We start from the raw sequence: 16,979 nt of genomic DNA on the forward strand, positions 1-16,979 counted from the left end.
TTGTAATTATAACAAAAAAAACAGGAGAGACAGGAAGTACAGAGCCACATATTTATTTACAATGATCTAGTGATAGAAAAAGAGCATCAGATTTTCCCAGTATTTCATACAGCCAGCTGCCTCAAAGCTTTACTTGTAGAACTAAGGGAAATTCTAATAAGAGCAAAATACAGTTTTGTGTTGTGTTCATTTCTCTAACCTAATGATGTAGCAACAGAAAGACGACAATGTTGGTGCTGTGCAGCTGAATGACAACTCCAGTTAATTTGAATATGCATTTTGCATAATGAATAAATTATTGAAATCATGAAAACTGATTAACATTTGCACCAAAAAAAGTTAGTTTTTTTGTCAAAACAGTAAGTGATACATAAACTGAATGTGACTAGACTAGTGGTCTGCAGATATGCAGCTGATGTACATTCCAGGGGAGAAATGCAAACAGCAGGAAAATGCTGAATTCGTTTTCAGACTTTTCTGCTGTTGAAAGTTGTGGTCTGTTTTGTTGAAGCACACCATAGATATATGGGATATAACCTTTTTGTTTTTGTTTTTGTTTTTTTTTACATGCATAAAAATGATGACTTGCAGGTGTTTCAGGTCTTTTATTATTCTTGTTTAACTATAATCTACATTAAGTCCTAAACATAGATATATAAAACAGCACTATCTTGTAGGTTAAAAAATCTATTAAAATCACAAATTATCCTTCAAAGAAAATTGAGATATTACCTTTTAGCCCTTCCTCCCAGCCCTAATGGTGGGTGTAACCAATCAAGACAAAAAGCCAGAGGAGCTGTGGAGTACCCAGGTGTTAACAGAATGCATGACAGCTCAAAGAGAAGGTAAGTTACTGACTCACACAAAAAAATCAAAGTTTGATCATTGATGCAGAGATGTGGTGATCTGTGTTTGTGACTGGTGTTAATAGTAGTCGTAGTTGACATTAGCTCCGTGTCTGTAAGAGGCAGGGTCACGCGGACCAGTGGGGGAGTTTTCATCATAGTGGTGCTGACGTCCATGGTCACTGGAGCGTGCATGGTCCATCCAGTATGAGAGGTCAGTTTCCAGCCTCTGATGAGGAGAAACATTACAGATGTTAGGAAAATCACACCCCCAGAATTCTAAAGCTAATAACCTAATAATGTGTCCATTGAGACTGTGTGCAGGCACACAGAGACCAAAGAGACATCCATAAAAGACAAACATTGAAAAGACCAATGCTTTGACAGCTTTGGCCTTTTACGATGTGACAACAAAGGGTTTATGTTACTATACTGGCAGAAATGCAAATGCTGTCAGCTGTCAAAATAGTGGCAGCTGGGTTATTTTGTGCAGCCTTCTCCCTTTTTTCTGCTCTTATCTGTTCCCTTCTCTCCTCACTGTCCTTGGTGAATTAGGCATTAGAGTCGCTGACCTGGAAGATACTCGATCTGGCTCTGGGTGTGTAAGATGAAATTCATGTTATTGTCATATATTCAGTTCTACATTTGTATTGCTCTGTCAGCCAACAACATTTTGATGTTATGTGTGACTTTTCTTTTTGACATCAGATCAGACTGCAGTTTGCTCCACATTTCTGTCTATACTTTTTATTTATTTTTTGCATTTTGTGTGTTTTTGTTAGGTTTTAAAGCCCCTGAAAATCCATGTGGATGTGGTTTAATTGTATCATGACTGTGTGTTTGGGTTTAAAGAGCAACATCATGTTTTGTTTTTTGTTTTTTTTACAACTTTGCAGGGTCCCTGGCCTGCTGTTGGCTCCACTAGATATTGTTTTTCTTTTTTATTTGTTTTTTTTTTTTTTGTTTTGTCTTGTTGAAAAAGTTACAAAGTTCAGAGAAAACCTGAACTCGCTTGGAACAGACAGAACTCACCTGCTCATCAAATCCCATGTACATAAACTGCATAATCCACTGCTGTACATCTGGTCTGCTGCGATCCCAAATGTTCCTCTTGGTTCTGCTGAGCTTTGCCAGAAACTCTTGAGCCTTGGATGGACGGATGGCAACAGACGATTTCGAGGGGCCAGTACCAGCTCCTGCCACTGGATGGAAGCACAAATGGGGAAAAAGAATAAAAGGCAATAACACTCATCACTGTTGATCTTTGTATCCCCAAGATGCTAACACTGTTGAATAAGGCTGTGTATCTGTGTTACCCTCTCTTTTCCTTAAGATCTTGTGTAAGCTGCTGTCACTGGATACATCTGTAAAGGAGCCAACAAAGAGCTAATCAGCTGCAATATGAACAACTGACTTCATGACAGGTAAGACTGTTGAATAATAAAGCACGGCTGCCATTAATTTCTGAACAGTAACATAATGTTTATGCTCAGTTTGAACTGTAGTTGTAGATCAAGTGGAATATACCTTAAGTGTTTAATGAAGCCATATTTAAGCCCACATCAATAGTAGCAAGGTGTGCTCCAGCTTAATATTAAGTCCAAACTACATCAAAAATATTTTGATTATTCTGTTTTTGCTGTAGCAGATTTTCTGATTAACTTCAGTAGTTTTGCCCATTGTCTTTTTGCCCATTTTGAGTTTCCTAAATTAGTTTGGTTTCATTGTGTGGCTAATGACGAATTTGCCCACTCACAATCAGCTATTGGCCAGTTTGCATGTGATTTGTGCAATTTGCGATAGCGTCATGCTTTCTGCTGCTCGACTCCACTCTGTGTGGCAAATGCTCATATAAACAAAGGGCACTAACAATTTAGCTTTTCTTCTTTTTCCCTGTGCACAAATCCAGTTCAGTCTGATGACCTTTTGCAATACTTGTTGTTGCAAGTTACTGCTCTCTCAGAAAAGTCCCTCCCCATATCTGAGCACATTTCCATTAGTCAAACACCATATACACTGTTTTATGCTGACCTAAAAAAAAAACATTTTCGCTGTGCAGTTAGAAGTGGAAGGCTACATTTGGTGAAAATTGCTTGCATATGTTTTTTTGTTTATGTTTTGTTTTTTGTTTTTTTCCTGATTTTGTTACAAATGAGCTATGAACAGCAGTTTCCTGTAGAAGTCTGTTCACAGCAGACTTTTGCATGGGGAGTTTATGAACCTTTTTTCCCCCACAACCATCATTTGAAATTTGTTAACCTCTTGGCATCTCTAATAGTGCATTATACATCTAATTAGTGCATTTTAATGTATGCAATATACATGCTTTGTAACAACAGTAAAAAGATAAAATGTTATTCTAATATTCTGATTATGCTTTAGGTTGGAAACAGTGTTTTCCTGTTCAGGGTTAGGATTACATGGAAAAGCACACTGGAAAATATCTGCAGAACTAGTTTAACCTTCACAATTTAAAAACCCCTGGTGCTAAAGCAGAACCCTGTGGCATACCACTGAACCTGAAGACATCAAAAGTCTGATTATCATAATTGGATAAGAAAAAAACTTTAGATCTGTGAGGTATGCCCTGTAAGAGCATAATGTACTACAGTTGTGCAGCTGTACAGACTGCTTGATACACAGATTTCAGGTTTTCTACAGACCAGAAAGATAAAAGGAACAGTAGTTCAAAACACACACGTTCACTTTTCTTTTCTCAGCTAAAGACCATTGCATTGCATTGTTATTGCATGTTTATCTCATTTATTGCATGCTTCCATAGTGTAACAGAATGTCTATGTCAAATGTTTGCTAAATCCATGTATATATTCTTTGTTATAAAAAGCAAGCAGCAGAAACTACCAGTACTTTTATTCTGTATATGTGCATTATTGAGTGTATTTTCTCTTCACTGTGCTGACATGCAACAATTTATCTTTTTTTATTGCTAGTACTTTTTTACAAACACTACCACAAAAATGTTGGCATAAGCATTTGGCCAGGTGATATGTGGACTAAAAGTGTTAGATTTTAAGAGCAGAGAAAATGTGAAGCTGACAAAACAACCGAATTGAACTCACCTCTAAGAGCCAACAGTGTCAGCAATACAGCTAACCCTATTAACCTCAAATATAGCTGCTGGGATGCCATCTTCAACACACTCAGTTTTCACAGAGCTGCTTAAAGACTGCGTATAAACTGCTGCACACCCAGGGAAAAGAGTAGGCGGCCAGTGGAAACTAGCCCATGGTGATGGAATGCTGTGAAACCTCCCTGCCTACAGAAACAGGGCTTCATCTGGGAGTTTTTCCACTCTGAAATGAATTTTCATGTGTGTCCCAGGTACTTTTCCATTTCCCATACATACAGCACATGAGCCACAGTGAGAAATGTGGGGAAAAAGCAGCGTTCAACATAGCTGAATGTGGTTTATAATACACAGTTATTCTATGAAAAAGTATCAGGATTTCATAGCATTGCAGTTGAGATTTTGTGCACTTTGATCTGTCCAGTTTTTGCGCTGCAGGATTTTTTTTCCTTTTTGTTTTGTTTTTTTGCGGCACAAAGGTTGAGCTACAGTGTCTTTTCCAGCTGTATTTAATACATTCATCCTCTTTTTTTTTAATTTTTACCTACATCATTATATGCTACTGCTCATACCAGACCAAGGGCTGTGGTTGCAGAAACACTACATGTATTAAATTAGCCTAAACTATTTGTGATGACTTGAACTTTTCATTCCTGAGTGGAAAATTGTTACTGTTAATCAAAAGTCACTGTTACTGTGTTTATCAGTCACCATTTCCCTGTAAACTGCTGTACATTAATACATCATAGCCTTTCCAATACCAGTTTGAATAAGGATGTTACTGTAGAGGTTTAATTCAGAAATTCTTGTTTGACTGGGCTTGAACTTATGATGATTTTGTGTGTGTGCGTGGCAGGAGATTGCACTGCTTTTTGAAAGATGATGATGAGCAACAAAAGACAAGGAGGAAAAAAATGGAACCTAAAGCAACAGAGAAAGTATGAGAATGAATAAATGTAGCAATTCTTATTCCATCTCCCAAAAGTGGCTGCATGCTCCATAGATGAAACCTACTTGTCATCAGCTACACTCCCCTCCAAAAGCATTGGAACAGTGAGGTCAGTTCCTTTATTTTTGCTGTAGAGTGAAAACATAGTTTGACATAAAAAGATGAATATGAGACAAGCTGTGACTCAGACTCTTCAGCTCAGTTCCCTTCAGAATGAACTAATCTCTTTTTCATCATACCTGTGTGAGTATGCAGCTGAATTCAGCTACTCCCCTCCAAAAGTATCGGAACAGTCAATTATCTTACTTTATTTTTGCTGTAGACTGAAAACATTTGGGTTTGACATCAAAAGATGAATATGAGACAAGAGCTCAACATTTCAGCTTTTATTTCCAGGTGTTTACATCTGGATCTGATACACAACTTAGAATAATGCTTTATTTGTAACAGAACACCACAGTTTTAGGTGAGCAAAGTATTGGAAAGGATAGATGTAAAATAGATTAAAGTGAATAAGATGTAATATTTAGTTGCAAATCGTTTGCTTGCAGTAACTGCATCAGGCCCGTGACCCATTGACACCACCAAACTTTTGCATTCTTCTTTTGTGATGCTTTTCCAGGCTTTCATCTCAGCCTCTTTCAGTTGTTTGTTTTGGGGAGTTACTCCCTTCGGTCTCCTCTTTAGCAGGTCAAATGCTGCTCTATAAGTCTGGAGACTGACTTGGCCAGTCTACAACCTTCCACTTCTTGCCCCTGATGAACTCCTTTGTTATTTTGGCTCATTGTCTGCATGATGAAGGATCTCCCAATCAGTTTGGTTGCATCTTTCTTTAAATTGGCAGAGAAGATGTTTCTGTAGACTTCTGAGCTCATTTTGCTGCTGCCAACATGTGTTACAGATCAATGAGCCTGTCCCAGAAGAAGCCATGAAAGCCCAAGCCCATTACCTCCACTGTTTCACAGATGAGCTTGTATGTTTGGGATCATGAGCAGGTCTTTTCTTTCTCCAAACCTTTAAATCACTTTGGTAAAGGTTCATCTTTGTCCTATCAGTCCATAAAACTTTGTCTCAGCATTTCTGAGGCTTGTCTTTGTACTTTTTGGCTAATTCCAGCCTGCTCTTCCTTTTCTTCCTGCTAGTGAGCGGTTTGGGACTTCCGGTGTAGCCTCTGTAGTTTTGTTCATGAAGTCTCCTGCGGACAGTAGACTGTGATACTGTCACTCCTGCTCTCTGGAGGCTGTTGTTGATGTCACTAACAGTTGTATTAGGGTTTTTCTTCACAGCTCTCACAATGTTTCTGTCGTCAGCTGCTGTTGTTTTCCTTGGTCTGCCTGTTCGCAGCCTGTTACTCAGGGCACCAGTGGTTTCTCTCTTCTTCAGGACATTCCAAATGGTTGTACTGGCTATGGCCAATTTTTGTGCAATGACTCGGATTGATTTACCTTCTTCTTTCAGCTTCACTATCGCCTGTTTTTCACCCATAGACAGCTCTTTGCTTTTCATGTTGGCAAACGACACCGAGGCTCCGGAGCTAATCTCTGTTCCTGAAGCGGAGCGTGTAACAAAAACACCACTGTCATGTGACCGGTAACGTTCGAGGCTCGACGTTCGGCTGCTTCACTTTGAGCTTCATTGATTCAAAAGTCAAAATGATTTGATGCGTTTCAGTGGCTCTACAACCTGTGGGCTTTACAGGACAGTCCACGTAGAATGTCAGGAATTAAAGATCTCTGGTCTGGTTTCTATAGACTTTTGAACAAAAAACATCAGCAGGTTAAAACCACCACACAGTCTTTTCTGAACTTTTATTGCTGACATGGGGTTGAAACAGTGTCCGTGGTTCAGTCGTGCTCTCCAGAGGTGGCTATGGCTTCAGTTGGCCATAGACTGAAGTCTCCAAAACTTTGAATCTTTTTCGACATGAAAGCCTCAGAGCTTCATGAGGCTTCATCTGCTTCACCTCTAACTATAAATGCAGTGTGCACAGGAAAAACCGAAATCTGAAACTGAGCGGAAACATTCAGCACTAGTTAGTGTTTGTGTAGTTAATGCTATAGGACACACCTGGGCAACAAAACACACCTGTCAGTCACATGTTCCAATATGAATAATAAAAGCTGAAATGTTGAGCTCTTGTCTCATATTCATCTTTTGATGTCAAACCCAAATGTTTTCAGTCTACAGCAAAAATAAAGTAAGATAATTGACTGTTCCGATACTTTTGGAGGGGAGTAGCTGAATTCAGCTGCATACTCACACAGGTATGATGAAAAAGAGTTAGTTCATTCTGAAGTGAACTGAGCTGAAGAGTCTGAGTCACAGCTGGTGTGTAAATACCAGGCAACCCTGCTCTCTCAGGCTTCTTCACAGAATGAGCAGCCCGAGTTACCGACTTCTACTTCCACTTCATAAAGGTTCCTTGGCCTCGGGCACATATTTCCATTAAAGATGGGAAACAAAAATACCAAAGTGCAAACAGATGCCTGTGCATTTCTGAGATTCACATACAGATTTTCTCAATTTGGGTTTCAAAGGTCTTTTGCTAGGAAGCATTGGATATGCAGACATGACTGATCACTCATGTTTCCTTCAGGTGCCTGTGGCAGTTTTTAGTGCTGGAGCAGAATGGTGTAAAAGAAGAGAATGAAAATGAGGGGGAGAAAAGACACAGTTCAGAGAGAATGTGGCCACAAACCTTCATCTGACACCCAGTTTGATGATGCCCATCCAAATAAGCCACGGACTGAGCTGCACGAAAATGGGAAATGAACAGGTCTGTGTCAGAGTATTCCTGGAAACAGGAAGCAGAAAGAGGTAAAACTTTCATGTTTGACATTATTTGTTTCCCAGGAATTAGGTAGTGGACGATCAGATAATCAGATATAAATATTGATTTTTACTCCAAACCAAAATTTCATCTTGTTCCTTCATCCCTGTCCATCTCTTTCTCTTCCTCCATCTTTCTTCCACCTGTCCTGTCACACTTGAGCTGACAGCCTGCATGTTTTTTGTTTTTTTGTTTTAGTAGATGACACTTGTGCTCACACATTGCAGATGTCTCTTACACAACCACGCTTCACTCAAAAGGCAAATCCTAAAGTTTAAAGAATTCTGTGAACGTCTTTTATTACCTGTAAAATATGCACATGTGCATTTTAGTTTCAGTATTCCCTTTAACTCTGATATTTGACTGGATTCTTTCAAAAAAGACCCATTATTTTAGCTGTTTCATACATTTGTAAAATGTTGTAAAATAAAAAAATAGCTTTGTTTGTTTTTGGACTCTACTAATTTATTGAAACCTTTTAAGAAGTTCAGAGGGGAAATGTCTCATACTTGACAGAATAAAACTAGGAGATAAATTGCAGTTATTCTTATACATGCAAAAGTCAGTGTTAATAAAGCACAATATTTATAAACTACCAAACTACTATTCATCGCCTGAAATGTCAGTGTCTATACAGTCACAGGTGACTTTTACTTGCTCACACACTCTTAAATCTCTCAGCTGCACCCTGTCTCTCCTCACTGCTCAGGCTGAGGGTCAGACTCAGGACTGTCGTAACCCAGCTCTCTGCCGATGGGGAAGTGAGCCCAGAAGGTCCGAGCCAGGTCCTCCATCCCGTCGTAAGCCGCCTGAGCTCGTAGCTCCTCCAGCCACCCGAAGAAGTCTGACGACCACAGGCCCCAGTAAGGAAGGCTTTGTTTTTCCCTCTCCGCCACCTCGCTCTCCTCTGTTGCTATTGGACAACACGGAGACAGCAGGAGTTGTCAATGTTATTTCACAGTATTATTGCACATCACAAAGTTAAGCCCATCCGTGGGTCCATGCTGTGTAGTGTATGAGCTGTATGAGCTGATGCCACACCTGCAGGAGGGAGGCATCCAAGCAGAAGAGAGTAGACCAGCAAAGATACACACACAGCACGCATGCTTTCAGGGACAGGACAGCAGATGCTTAACCTGATGAAATCTCTGCAAAGAAAAGTTTGTATATGACTTCAGCTCCCAATAGAATATCCAGCCACTGTAGTGTTGAAAGTTAATAAAATGCCATGTTCCTTTAAAATTATTTATGGAGAAGAAAAGAATTGCTTTTATGGTTTAACATCTCCTCTGCTTCATCAAATATCATCTACCATCTCGTCTTACCTGGTCAGCAGCTGATTAGGCTCGTGATGCTGTGTCCTGTCCTTCCCCCTGAGACTGGTCTAAGGGAGTCTGCATGTGGATCAGAAGAAGAGAAAAAGGTAGACATGTTTGTTTTTCACACTTTTCCCCTTTACACCCGCCTTTCTCCAAAGCACGTCAGAGCTTCTTTAACACCTTTCATGTCTGTTTACTTTGTATAGCAGCATGTAGTGTCACATTTACTAGGCATGAAGTATAAATAAAAAAATAACTTCAATACTTTACTCTTTGATTTCAAGATGATTTAGACAGGGGGAAATTAAATTTGATGTCACATCTGGATCCAGCTGCTGGCACTCTTTGTGTTAATGACTAAAGAATCACTCATTATTTCACAACTATATATATTTAACAAGATTGTCACAACAATCAGGAGCTCAGCATGTGATGTTTGGCCTTAAGCTACTTGGATTGATTTAGATTTTCTTTTCAAGGTGAAAAGGAGAGACACAATCAGGATAGAGTGTGAAAAGATGTGTGAGGGCGGGTGAAAAGAAACATGTACTAGACAGTTTTGACACCTGGTATCCAGACAGACTCTACCAGCGTCCGGCCATAGGGCATTTTGTGGAGACTTTTCAGGCTCAGTTTATTTCACCTTTATTTAACTTGTGAAGCCTCAGCGAGTCTCAGCAACAATAAACATATCCCTTTCTAGAGTGGTCTGGCCACCACTGATGGTGAGTTACAGACAAGTAAGACCAAATATGTAACAAACCCTAGTAAGACAGATTAAATGATTAAACCATGAATAGAATTTCTACATGATTCTTGACGAAAGAAGCAAGCAGCTCAGTCTGAGTGTGTGTTGTGCGTGGGCTTTTACAGGCACCGATCATATTGAAATGGGGACATTTGTGTTTCTGAAAGTCTTTAGTGTGTTGGAATAGTCTTTTCTTTTTTTTTTTTTTTATTTTAACAACAAAAGACCATTTCAGTACTGCATCAGTCTTGTGTTCGATCCCTGTCATGTCATCATTTGTGTTCCTTGAATACATCACCCATGCTGAAAAGCCACTTTCTTTGTATTTGCAATTGAACATCAGTCTTAAAATTACCTGAACGTTACCACAAAGGTTTCACTGAGATGAGTTTAAAATTACAACTTGTGTAGTAGCCTACATTATTAGCACATACGACTGTTTTCTTTCTTTGGCTTTCTGCCTCTGCTGTGTTCTCTTTTGCTCCTTTGGTTTTATTATCTGGTGAGGAAGGAGGACGACATGAAAGTGATCATAGGGATTCAGCCTTTTAAGAATGATATAAAAAAAACATTTATTTATTTATTTATTTAGTGGAAGTGTAGGCTGAAGCTTGAGCTCTATAGATACTTTCTTGACACATTCAGTGTCTAGTGAATTAACATGTGTATCTACCTGTGGACTGTGGGATGGGTTTAGATCAGTTGGATGGGTTTATAGGTGACTCCAGGTTGTTTGTGTGGAATATTGATGTTAATATTAATTGACTTTATTTTGTAAACGATTTGTTGTTCAGTGCAGGATCTGATCTTCAGTATGCTGTTTAAAGCTGTTGTGTAATCGGGGAGTTGGCGATATCAAACTATTATATTTTATAACACTGAATTACCACTGAGTTACAACTCTGGATTTTCCACACCAGAGATACTTTCTGTTTTTATGACTTGCAGGGGTGTGACCTGCTGGGGGAAACAGGGCGTTGCCTTGTACTGTGGAGGCAACACCACAGATACTTTACTCAGACTCTTTTTATTCCATTTGTTTGGTCACAAGGGTGCCATTGAATTGATTTACAGTAAAGTGGCTGGGAATATACTGCATTTTACAATCTCACACATGGATGTTAAGTTACTCTTGTAGCCAGAGCAACCTGTCTCTGTCTCTGTCTCCGTCTCCGTCTCTCTGTCTCTCTCTCTCTCTCTCTCGCTCTCTCTCTCTCTGTCTCTCCCTCTCTCTCTCTCTCTCTCCCTCTCTCTCTCTCTCTCTCTCTCTCTCTCTCTCTCTCTCTCTCTCTCTCTCTCTCTCTCTCCACTGGCCTCAACCTTTTGGGTTTGCCTGCTTTTGCTTTGGTTCATTTTATTTTTGTCTTTTCTTCTTAAATTTATATAGCGGATACTATTCTGTGTGTTTAACTGTGTAAACTGTAAAACTGTAAACTTACATGCCAGGAATTGGCCCTAGGTGACAAATAAAGTTCTTGATTGATTAAGTAATTAACTGAAATAAACAATTTTAGGTTACAGCTGTGGACTTCCCCTTGTTAGTCCATCCTTGAGCCAGGATGAAACATTTTGTTTTTATTGGTTTTGAAATTGAATTTTTAAAAGGCTGAAAATTCAGAATTATTATAAACTGGTTTTTTTTTCTGAGCTGAGATCATTGGAAATGGTTCTGCTCAGACAGTAGGAAATCAAATGTTAATTAACATGTAACATTAAAGAGAAAATTTGTTTTTTTATATCAGTGTATGATTTTGTCTTTTGTAGGCGTATGTCATGGAATTTGAAAATATGAACGACAAAAGAAGCCCACTAATGCCATCGTGTGGATATTTTAAGGTACTGCAGCCCACATTTCTATATTTTTTTTAATCAGCATAACCAACATTTTCTGTACTTGTTAAACATAAAATCCATGTAGACCAAATGAGTAATTTCTTAATCCAGAAAGTAATATAACAGTCTAACTTGAATATGACGTGTGGGGATCCACTCGGGTGTTTCAGCCATCACACAGAGATATGAAATCCCAACTGGTGGTTGCTCTGTGCCACCAAAGCTGAGGCAGATGGTTGTTTAATCATGACTGATGCAGACACAAACACTTCTCTCAGGTGGCCTCAACCATCAGCCAGACTCTAACTCCACCAGCTGACAGATACCGTACTCTATCCAGGGGATGATACTTAGTAGGTTTTACTTTGCTAAAACCTTATTTTCCAAATTAATAACTGATAGCCCATTTGCTGTGATGCATTAACCTGCTTGCTAATTAGGACTAATATACTTTAGGGATAAACTTATTTAAAAAATCTTTTAGACCTGAAGTAACTGAAATACTAGATATGGTGCAATCATTTTGCGTTTCTCATCTGACAGTTATATGGGCCAGTTTTTAATTTGTGTGTTTTGAGATTAAACAGAACTGGATGACAGATTGTGCAGCTGTAGCTCAGGTGGTGCAGTATGTCAGCCATTAAACGTAGCGTTAATCGTGACCAATGCTCCATCTGGCTCCTCCACTTATAAAGGTCTCGTTGAGTATGACAGTGAACTCTGAAATTGCTGCTGCTGTGTTGGTATATGATGAAAAAAAAAAGTGATGTGTTTAGAACAAGCTCTTCCCGTTAAACAGCATTGTAAACTTCACTACCAATCACACATTTCAACAAATGTCATTTTAGTAATCTTCCAAAATTTTTATTGAACAAAAGTATTTAAATTCTCATCATGTTGTCGGTGATACAGTACCATAGTTAGATCTTAACAATTCGCATATGCACCTTAATCTTATTTTGAATATATACATACAGTGGAGACAAGAATTAAATAACATTGTTCAATAACATTCAGATATATCATATAAAAGCTGAGGACCCCGTGATCAGCAACACTTCTATTGGTAAACAAATGCACATAGCAAAAGAAAATTAACAAGGAAAATGTTTGGTAGGACTAGATTTTTCATCACAAATCTGACAGTATATTTGGCTTCTTAACAGTGATCGTTATAAGTTAACCGCTTGCTAAGCCCCCTTTGCAAGTAGTAATATTGACTTCAGCTGTTTTACAACTAAAAAGTGTTGAGTAATTTTGCAAAATTGGTGCTTGATTTCAGAGGAAGAAAAAGAAAAAAAAACAGTTCCTCCTTTTCTTTAGCTTTAAATTTGATCCTAGATAAACCAGCTATGGCTCATAAATGAATGGACAAACACCGGCCAGGGGAGGTTTAGTCTTTGTAGTATTTCCAAATAATTTTTTCCACCTGATAATTTGTGAATTATAAAAGTAGAGCTTGGGCCTGCCCTGTTCTAAGTAAAATTTCTGTTGAGGTTTCAGTCAATCACTATATTGCGTACTTTTTCTAAATAATGATACATTTCTTGCAAAACTCTCTGTAATCACAACATTCACAGATATAATTATCTTTAAACAAATACTACCATCAGAAGACTAACTTTTCTAACTGCATTCATTCACAGGAGCAGATTGCGTTTACTCAAAAGTGTTAAAAAAAAAAAAAAAAAAATCATTTTAATTACTCTTCAGTCAGTATCCCCATGTAGATCTAGCCACATACTGGAGAACAAGAACACGTTCAATGGGACATAAAATTAAGCATGACCATAGAGCTATGAGTGAATGCCAAGTATGATGAGTGCAGAGCAGACCTGGAGCCAGTAGTATCGGTACAGGGTGGCACATTTGGTTACATTGATAAACATTCAAACTCTACTGGAAGTCATAGTTCACCTCTATTGCATTACACTCCCCCTACTGCCTTTAAGAAATAGTACAGGAAGTTTTGTATTCAGATTTAACATTGCTAATGATGACTGGGTCTGTGGAAACATGAGTGAAAAAGTGACAGAAGACGAGTTCAAAAAGGGGAGAGAAATCTTGTAGAAAATTGTGAAAAATTAGGAGAAAAAGGCAAGAGAGTGATTCTGGTCACTTTGTGAAGTCATGGTATGAAAAGAGCAACATTTTTTAAATTAACTTTGACAAAAAAAACACGAGGAAAAAAAAAAAAAACAATTAAAAAAATAAATGAACAAAATAAAACAGCTATCAGACAGGACAACACCACAGTATGGTCCCCCGGAGCTATGAGTCCTCTCTGAACTGTTAAATGTCTTCTGTGTGGTTTAAGAGCAATGGTGTAACCTACAATATGTGTGGTAGTAAATAGACATTATGTATGACATCAGAAGGATAGCTCAACCCCCAAACAAGGCCTCGGGCGTTCTGGTAGCAGCAGGTGTGGTTACTGCACATTAGCACATCCAATTCAGAGCTGCGTATAGCACTGTGCTGCGTGTGAAGGATGTTGGGTATGCGTTGACATAGTGCACAGTCTTGCGGTTAACTGCTCAGATGTGGAGCTGGAGAGAGTTTCACCCGGTCACTGCTAAAAGGAGACTGATGAAACTTGAATGTGACTGAAGATCCGGATGTGGTATAGACGCCACAGCAACAGGGTCCAGAGCTAAGGCTTGAGTTAAGACAGTTAGGGAGTGGCATTAATATTATATGTGTGTGTGTGTGTGTGTGTGAGAGAGAGAGAGAGAGAGAGAGACATCCAGTGTTAAGTGTGAGGAGGTGTGGATCACAGCAGGGCTTTGACCAGGTACAGCTTGTCTCCATGTTCGCTGGTGAAGATGGGGGCTTTCTTGTAGTGCTCCACTAGTTCATCCATGGAGTTGAACCTGCGCTGGCCGATACAGTACACTCCATCTGACAGCTGCACTTTAAAGTGCTTATTCTTACCCACTGCCTTCAGGGACACGGAGAAATCACTGGGCTGGAAAACAAAGACAGAGTCTTTAGAAAGATAATTGCGAGTCACAGAAAAATAGATGCCGTAAAATTTAACAACTCTATGTTTTATGCCACCAGGTGGCAGTATATTCTGCTGTTTAAAAATATGGGCCCACATTTATCAAACTGCTGCATGGGAAATTTTGGACTAAAGAGAAAGAAAGACAAGTCAAATTCCTGGTGCAAAACAAAGGACCTCTCATTGTTTTTGTACTATTATTGTAGTATGTATTTATGTTACAGCACAGAGCCCCTGTCATGTTTGTAAAGGGCTCATCATTACCTGGTGCAATATGCATCAATTGTTTTTTCTTTTGCAGTCACTTTGATTGATATGATTCTGCACTTGTCACTGTGTACTAAGTTGTACATGTTGTACAGCTCATCTAACAGCAGTAGTTACGTTTTTTTGTTTCCATTTCAATTAATTTCCTATTATTCCATCACAATGAATGTGGTAGAATCTTATTTCGTTCAGGTGTTAATTGCTATTAAAATGCTAATTAATCAACAACTACATCATTATTTAACATCATCTATCGTAACTAAGGTTAGAATTTGCTTAACACTGATTTATAAAAGGGTTTAGACTGTTGGTCGAACAAATGTCCTCTTACACAAAATTATTGGCAAATTAATAATGAAAATCATTTCTTGTAAGCAATCAGTGGAGCAGTAGGTCCTGTTCCGAGCATAAATAAATATCTGATCACCTACATTTTGCTCTTAAAGATTAGTGATATCTATTCTTATAGACTTTATAACTACAGGCCCATAGCATGCAGAAACCAACTTGTATATTTTTGGACACACATTTCCTATCTCTGTTATTCTTCCTGCTAGAATGCATTAAATCTCCTCTTCCTCGTTCTTCCAACTTCCCTAATGCAACTCTCATTACTTCACCCCACAGACTCACCGATGACTCGCTGTCTCTTATGAGGAAGTCGCCCTCCTCTCCTCTCTCGTTGAGTATACACTCAGCTTGGTGTCTGGTGATGTTGCCATAGTACCAGTCCCTCCCAGCGAACTTCCCTGAGCGTGCCGGCGCCAAGATTCGGTTCTGTGGGGAACTCGATGTAGAGGAGGGCAGGGCGGGCCGCTCGTCCAGCACCATCACATAGTTTTTAGGTACCAGACCTACCATGCCACGTGAGTTCTTACACCTCCACCATTCTGGGTCATTCTCAGGCTTCTCCACAACCTCCATAACCTCTCCCTTCTCAAAGTTCAGCTCCTCCTCTGTTACAGAGCTGAATGGGTAGAGCGTTTGAACAAGGTGGAGCACTGCACCACGTCCACCTGCACGCCCATTCGCCAACAAAGTCCCATGAGAGCCTCCGTGGTAACCCCGTGAAGAATCCCCATCTCCTCTGTCATCTGGTCCTCCCATCTCCTCCTGGACATAATTGGAGGGAAACCAGCCCACGCGACCCCCCTGGGTGCCCCGCCACCAGCCATCACTACACTTCTCCATCACGATGACCCTGGAGCCCTTGATCAAGGTCAGCTCGTCGTCCCTCTCTGCTGTGTAGGCAAACTTGACCACAGCTGGGATGTTGAGGTCATAGATTCTCTCTGCTGCTCCTCCCACTCCACCACCGCTGCCATTTGAAGGGCACTCTGTGTCTGAGCTTGGCGTTGGAGAAGCGTCACGGGCACTTGTCTTCCTCTTAGTTTTCCCCAAACCTGCAGCATGAACAGACGCAGAAGAGAAAGGTGGCTGTGTTTTAATAACACCTGGCAGATTTAGTTTTTATTCTACTTGGCTTAACACTGCATTATATGGATGTCTGTAAATAACAACCTTGATGTTAGAATCATATGATGTTGTGGTTGATATGTTAGCAGACGATTTGATACAGAGTCTTCAACTGAGCTTTGTTTTGTCAAATGTTTGGTCCCACTTTCTTATTCAATTCAATAGTAAAGTGTGCCCAGACATTTGACTGGTAGTCTAAGTAGAGTACAGTAGTTTTATCAAAGCTGGTCAGTCAAAGCAGCTGCCTGCAGCATCTTTAAGTTGATCCAAAACAGTGAATTTACTGTAGAATAAAAACAGTGAGCTGAAAGATACTGAATTACAGAGTTGGTTCATCATTTGTGGGTTTATCACTACAAAAAACCCTTTTCACATATAAGTGGTCATTTGATCTACTGTTTCTATAAAAATGTTGATTATAGTAGTTTTATGCTTAAATAAAACACATGTTGGCAGCTGCTGTGAGAGGCTGTTGCAACTGAAAGCAGGTGTCAGGAAGCAGGGAATGACCTGAGCTCTACAGGGAGAGGTGGCAGTTTGGGTCAGATGGAAACTAATTGAGGCTGCAAGTTGCACTCATGGTCCCTGAGAGCCAAAAAAAAACAAAAAAAAAAAACATA

General features: G+C 39.5%; 2 protein-coding genes and 1 long non-coding RNA gene across 7 annotated transcripts in view; 1 reads left to right on the top strand and 2 right to left on the bottom strand.

Annotated features, from left to right (window-relative positions):
- Window positions 1-37: 37 nt before the first annotated feature.
- Window positions 38-4,013, bottom strand: ecrg4a (ECRG4 augurin precursor a). The gene is made up of 4 exons (XM_026294808.2): window positions 3,926-4,013; window positions 2,162-2,209; window positions 1,878-2,047; window positions 38-1,074 (listed from the first exon to the last, which is right to left on the bottom strand). The coding sequence occupies exons 1-4, from the start codon at window positions 3,993-3,995 to the stop codon at window positions 925-927; spliced, it is 438 nt and encodes a 145-aa protein (XP_026150593.1). The 5' UTR covers window positions 3,996-4,013; the 3' UTR covers window positions 38-924.
- LOC113123052 (uncharacterized) lies at window positions 2,042-15,966 on the top strand. 5 transcript variants are annotated; one of them, XR_004463351.1, is made up of 7 exons: window positions 2,042-2,269; window positions 7,479-7,699; window positions 8,422-8,575; window positions 9,046-9,135; window positions 11,544-11,615; window positions 15,511-15,749; window positions 15,849-15,966. It is a non-coding gene; the product is annotated as an uncharacterized LOC113123052 (long non-coding RNA). The 5 variants fall into 5 exon arrangements; XR_004463352.1 differs by having other exon boundaries at window positions 7,479-7,658; XR_004463349.1 differs by having other exon boundaries at window positions 7,479-8,575.
- Window positions 12,455-16,979, bottom strand: part of nck2a (NCK adaptor protein 2a) — a 30,671-nt gene continuing 26,146 nt past the window's right edge. The window contains exons 3-4 of the mRNA XM_026294807.1: window positions 15,517-16,286; window positions 12,455-14,580 (exon numbers count right to left, since the gene is read on the bottom strand). Of these exons, the coding sequence (XP_026150592.1) occupies window positions 14,386-14,580; window positions 15,517-16,286 (965 nt within the window). The 3' untranslated portion in view covers window positions 12,455-14,385. The remainder of the gene's footprint in view (window positions 14,581-15,516; window positions 16,287-16,979) is intronic.

This window comes from Mastacembelus armatus, chromosome 21 (assembly GCF_900324485.2).
Source record: "Mastacembelus armatus chromosome 21, fMasArm1.2, whole genome shotgun sequence".
Classification (NCBI taxonomy): domain Eukaryota; kingdom Metazoa; phylum Chordata; class Actinopteri; order Synbranchiformes; family Mastacembelidae; genus Mastacembelus; species Mastacembelus armatus.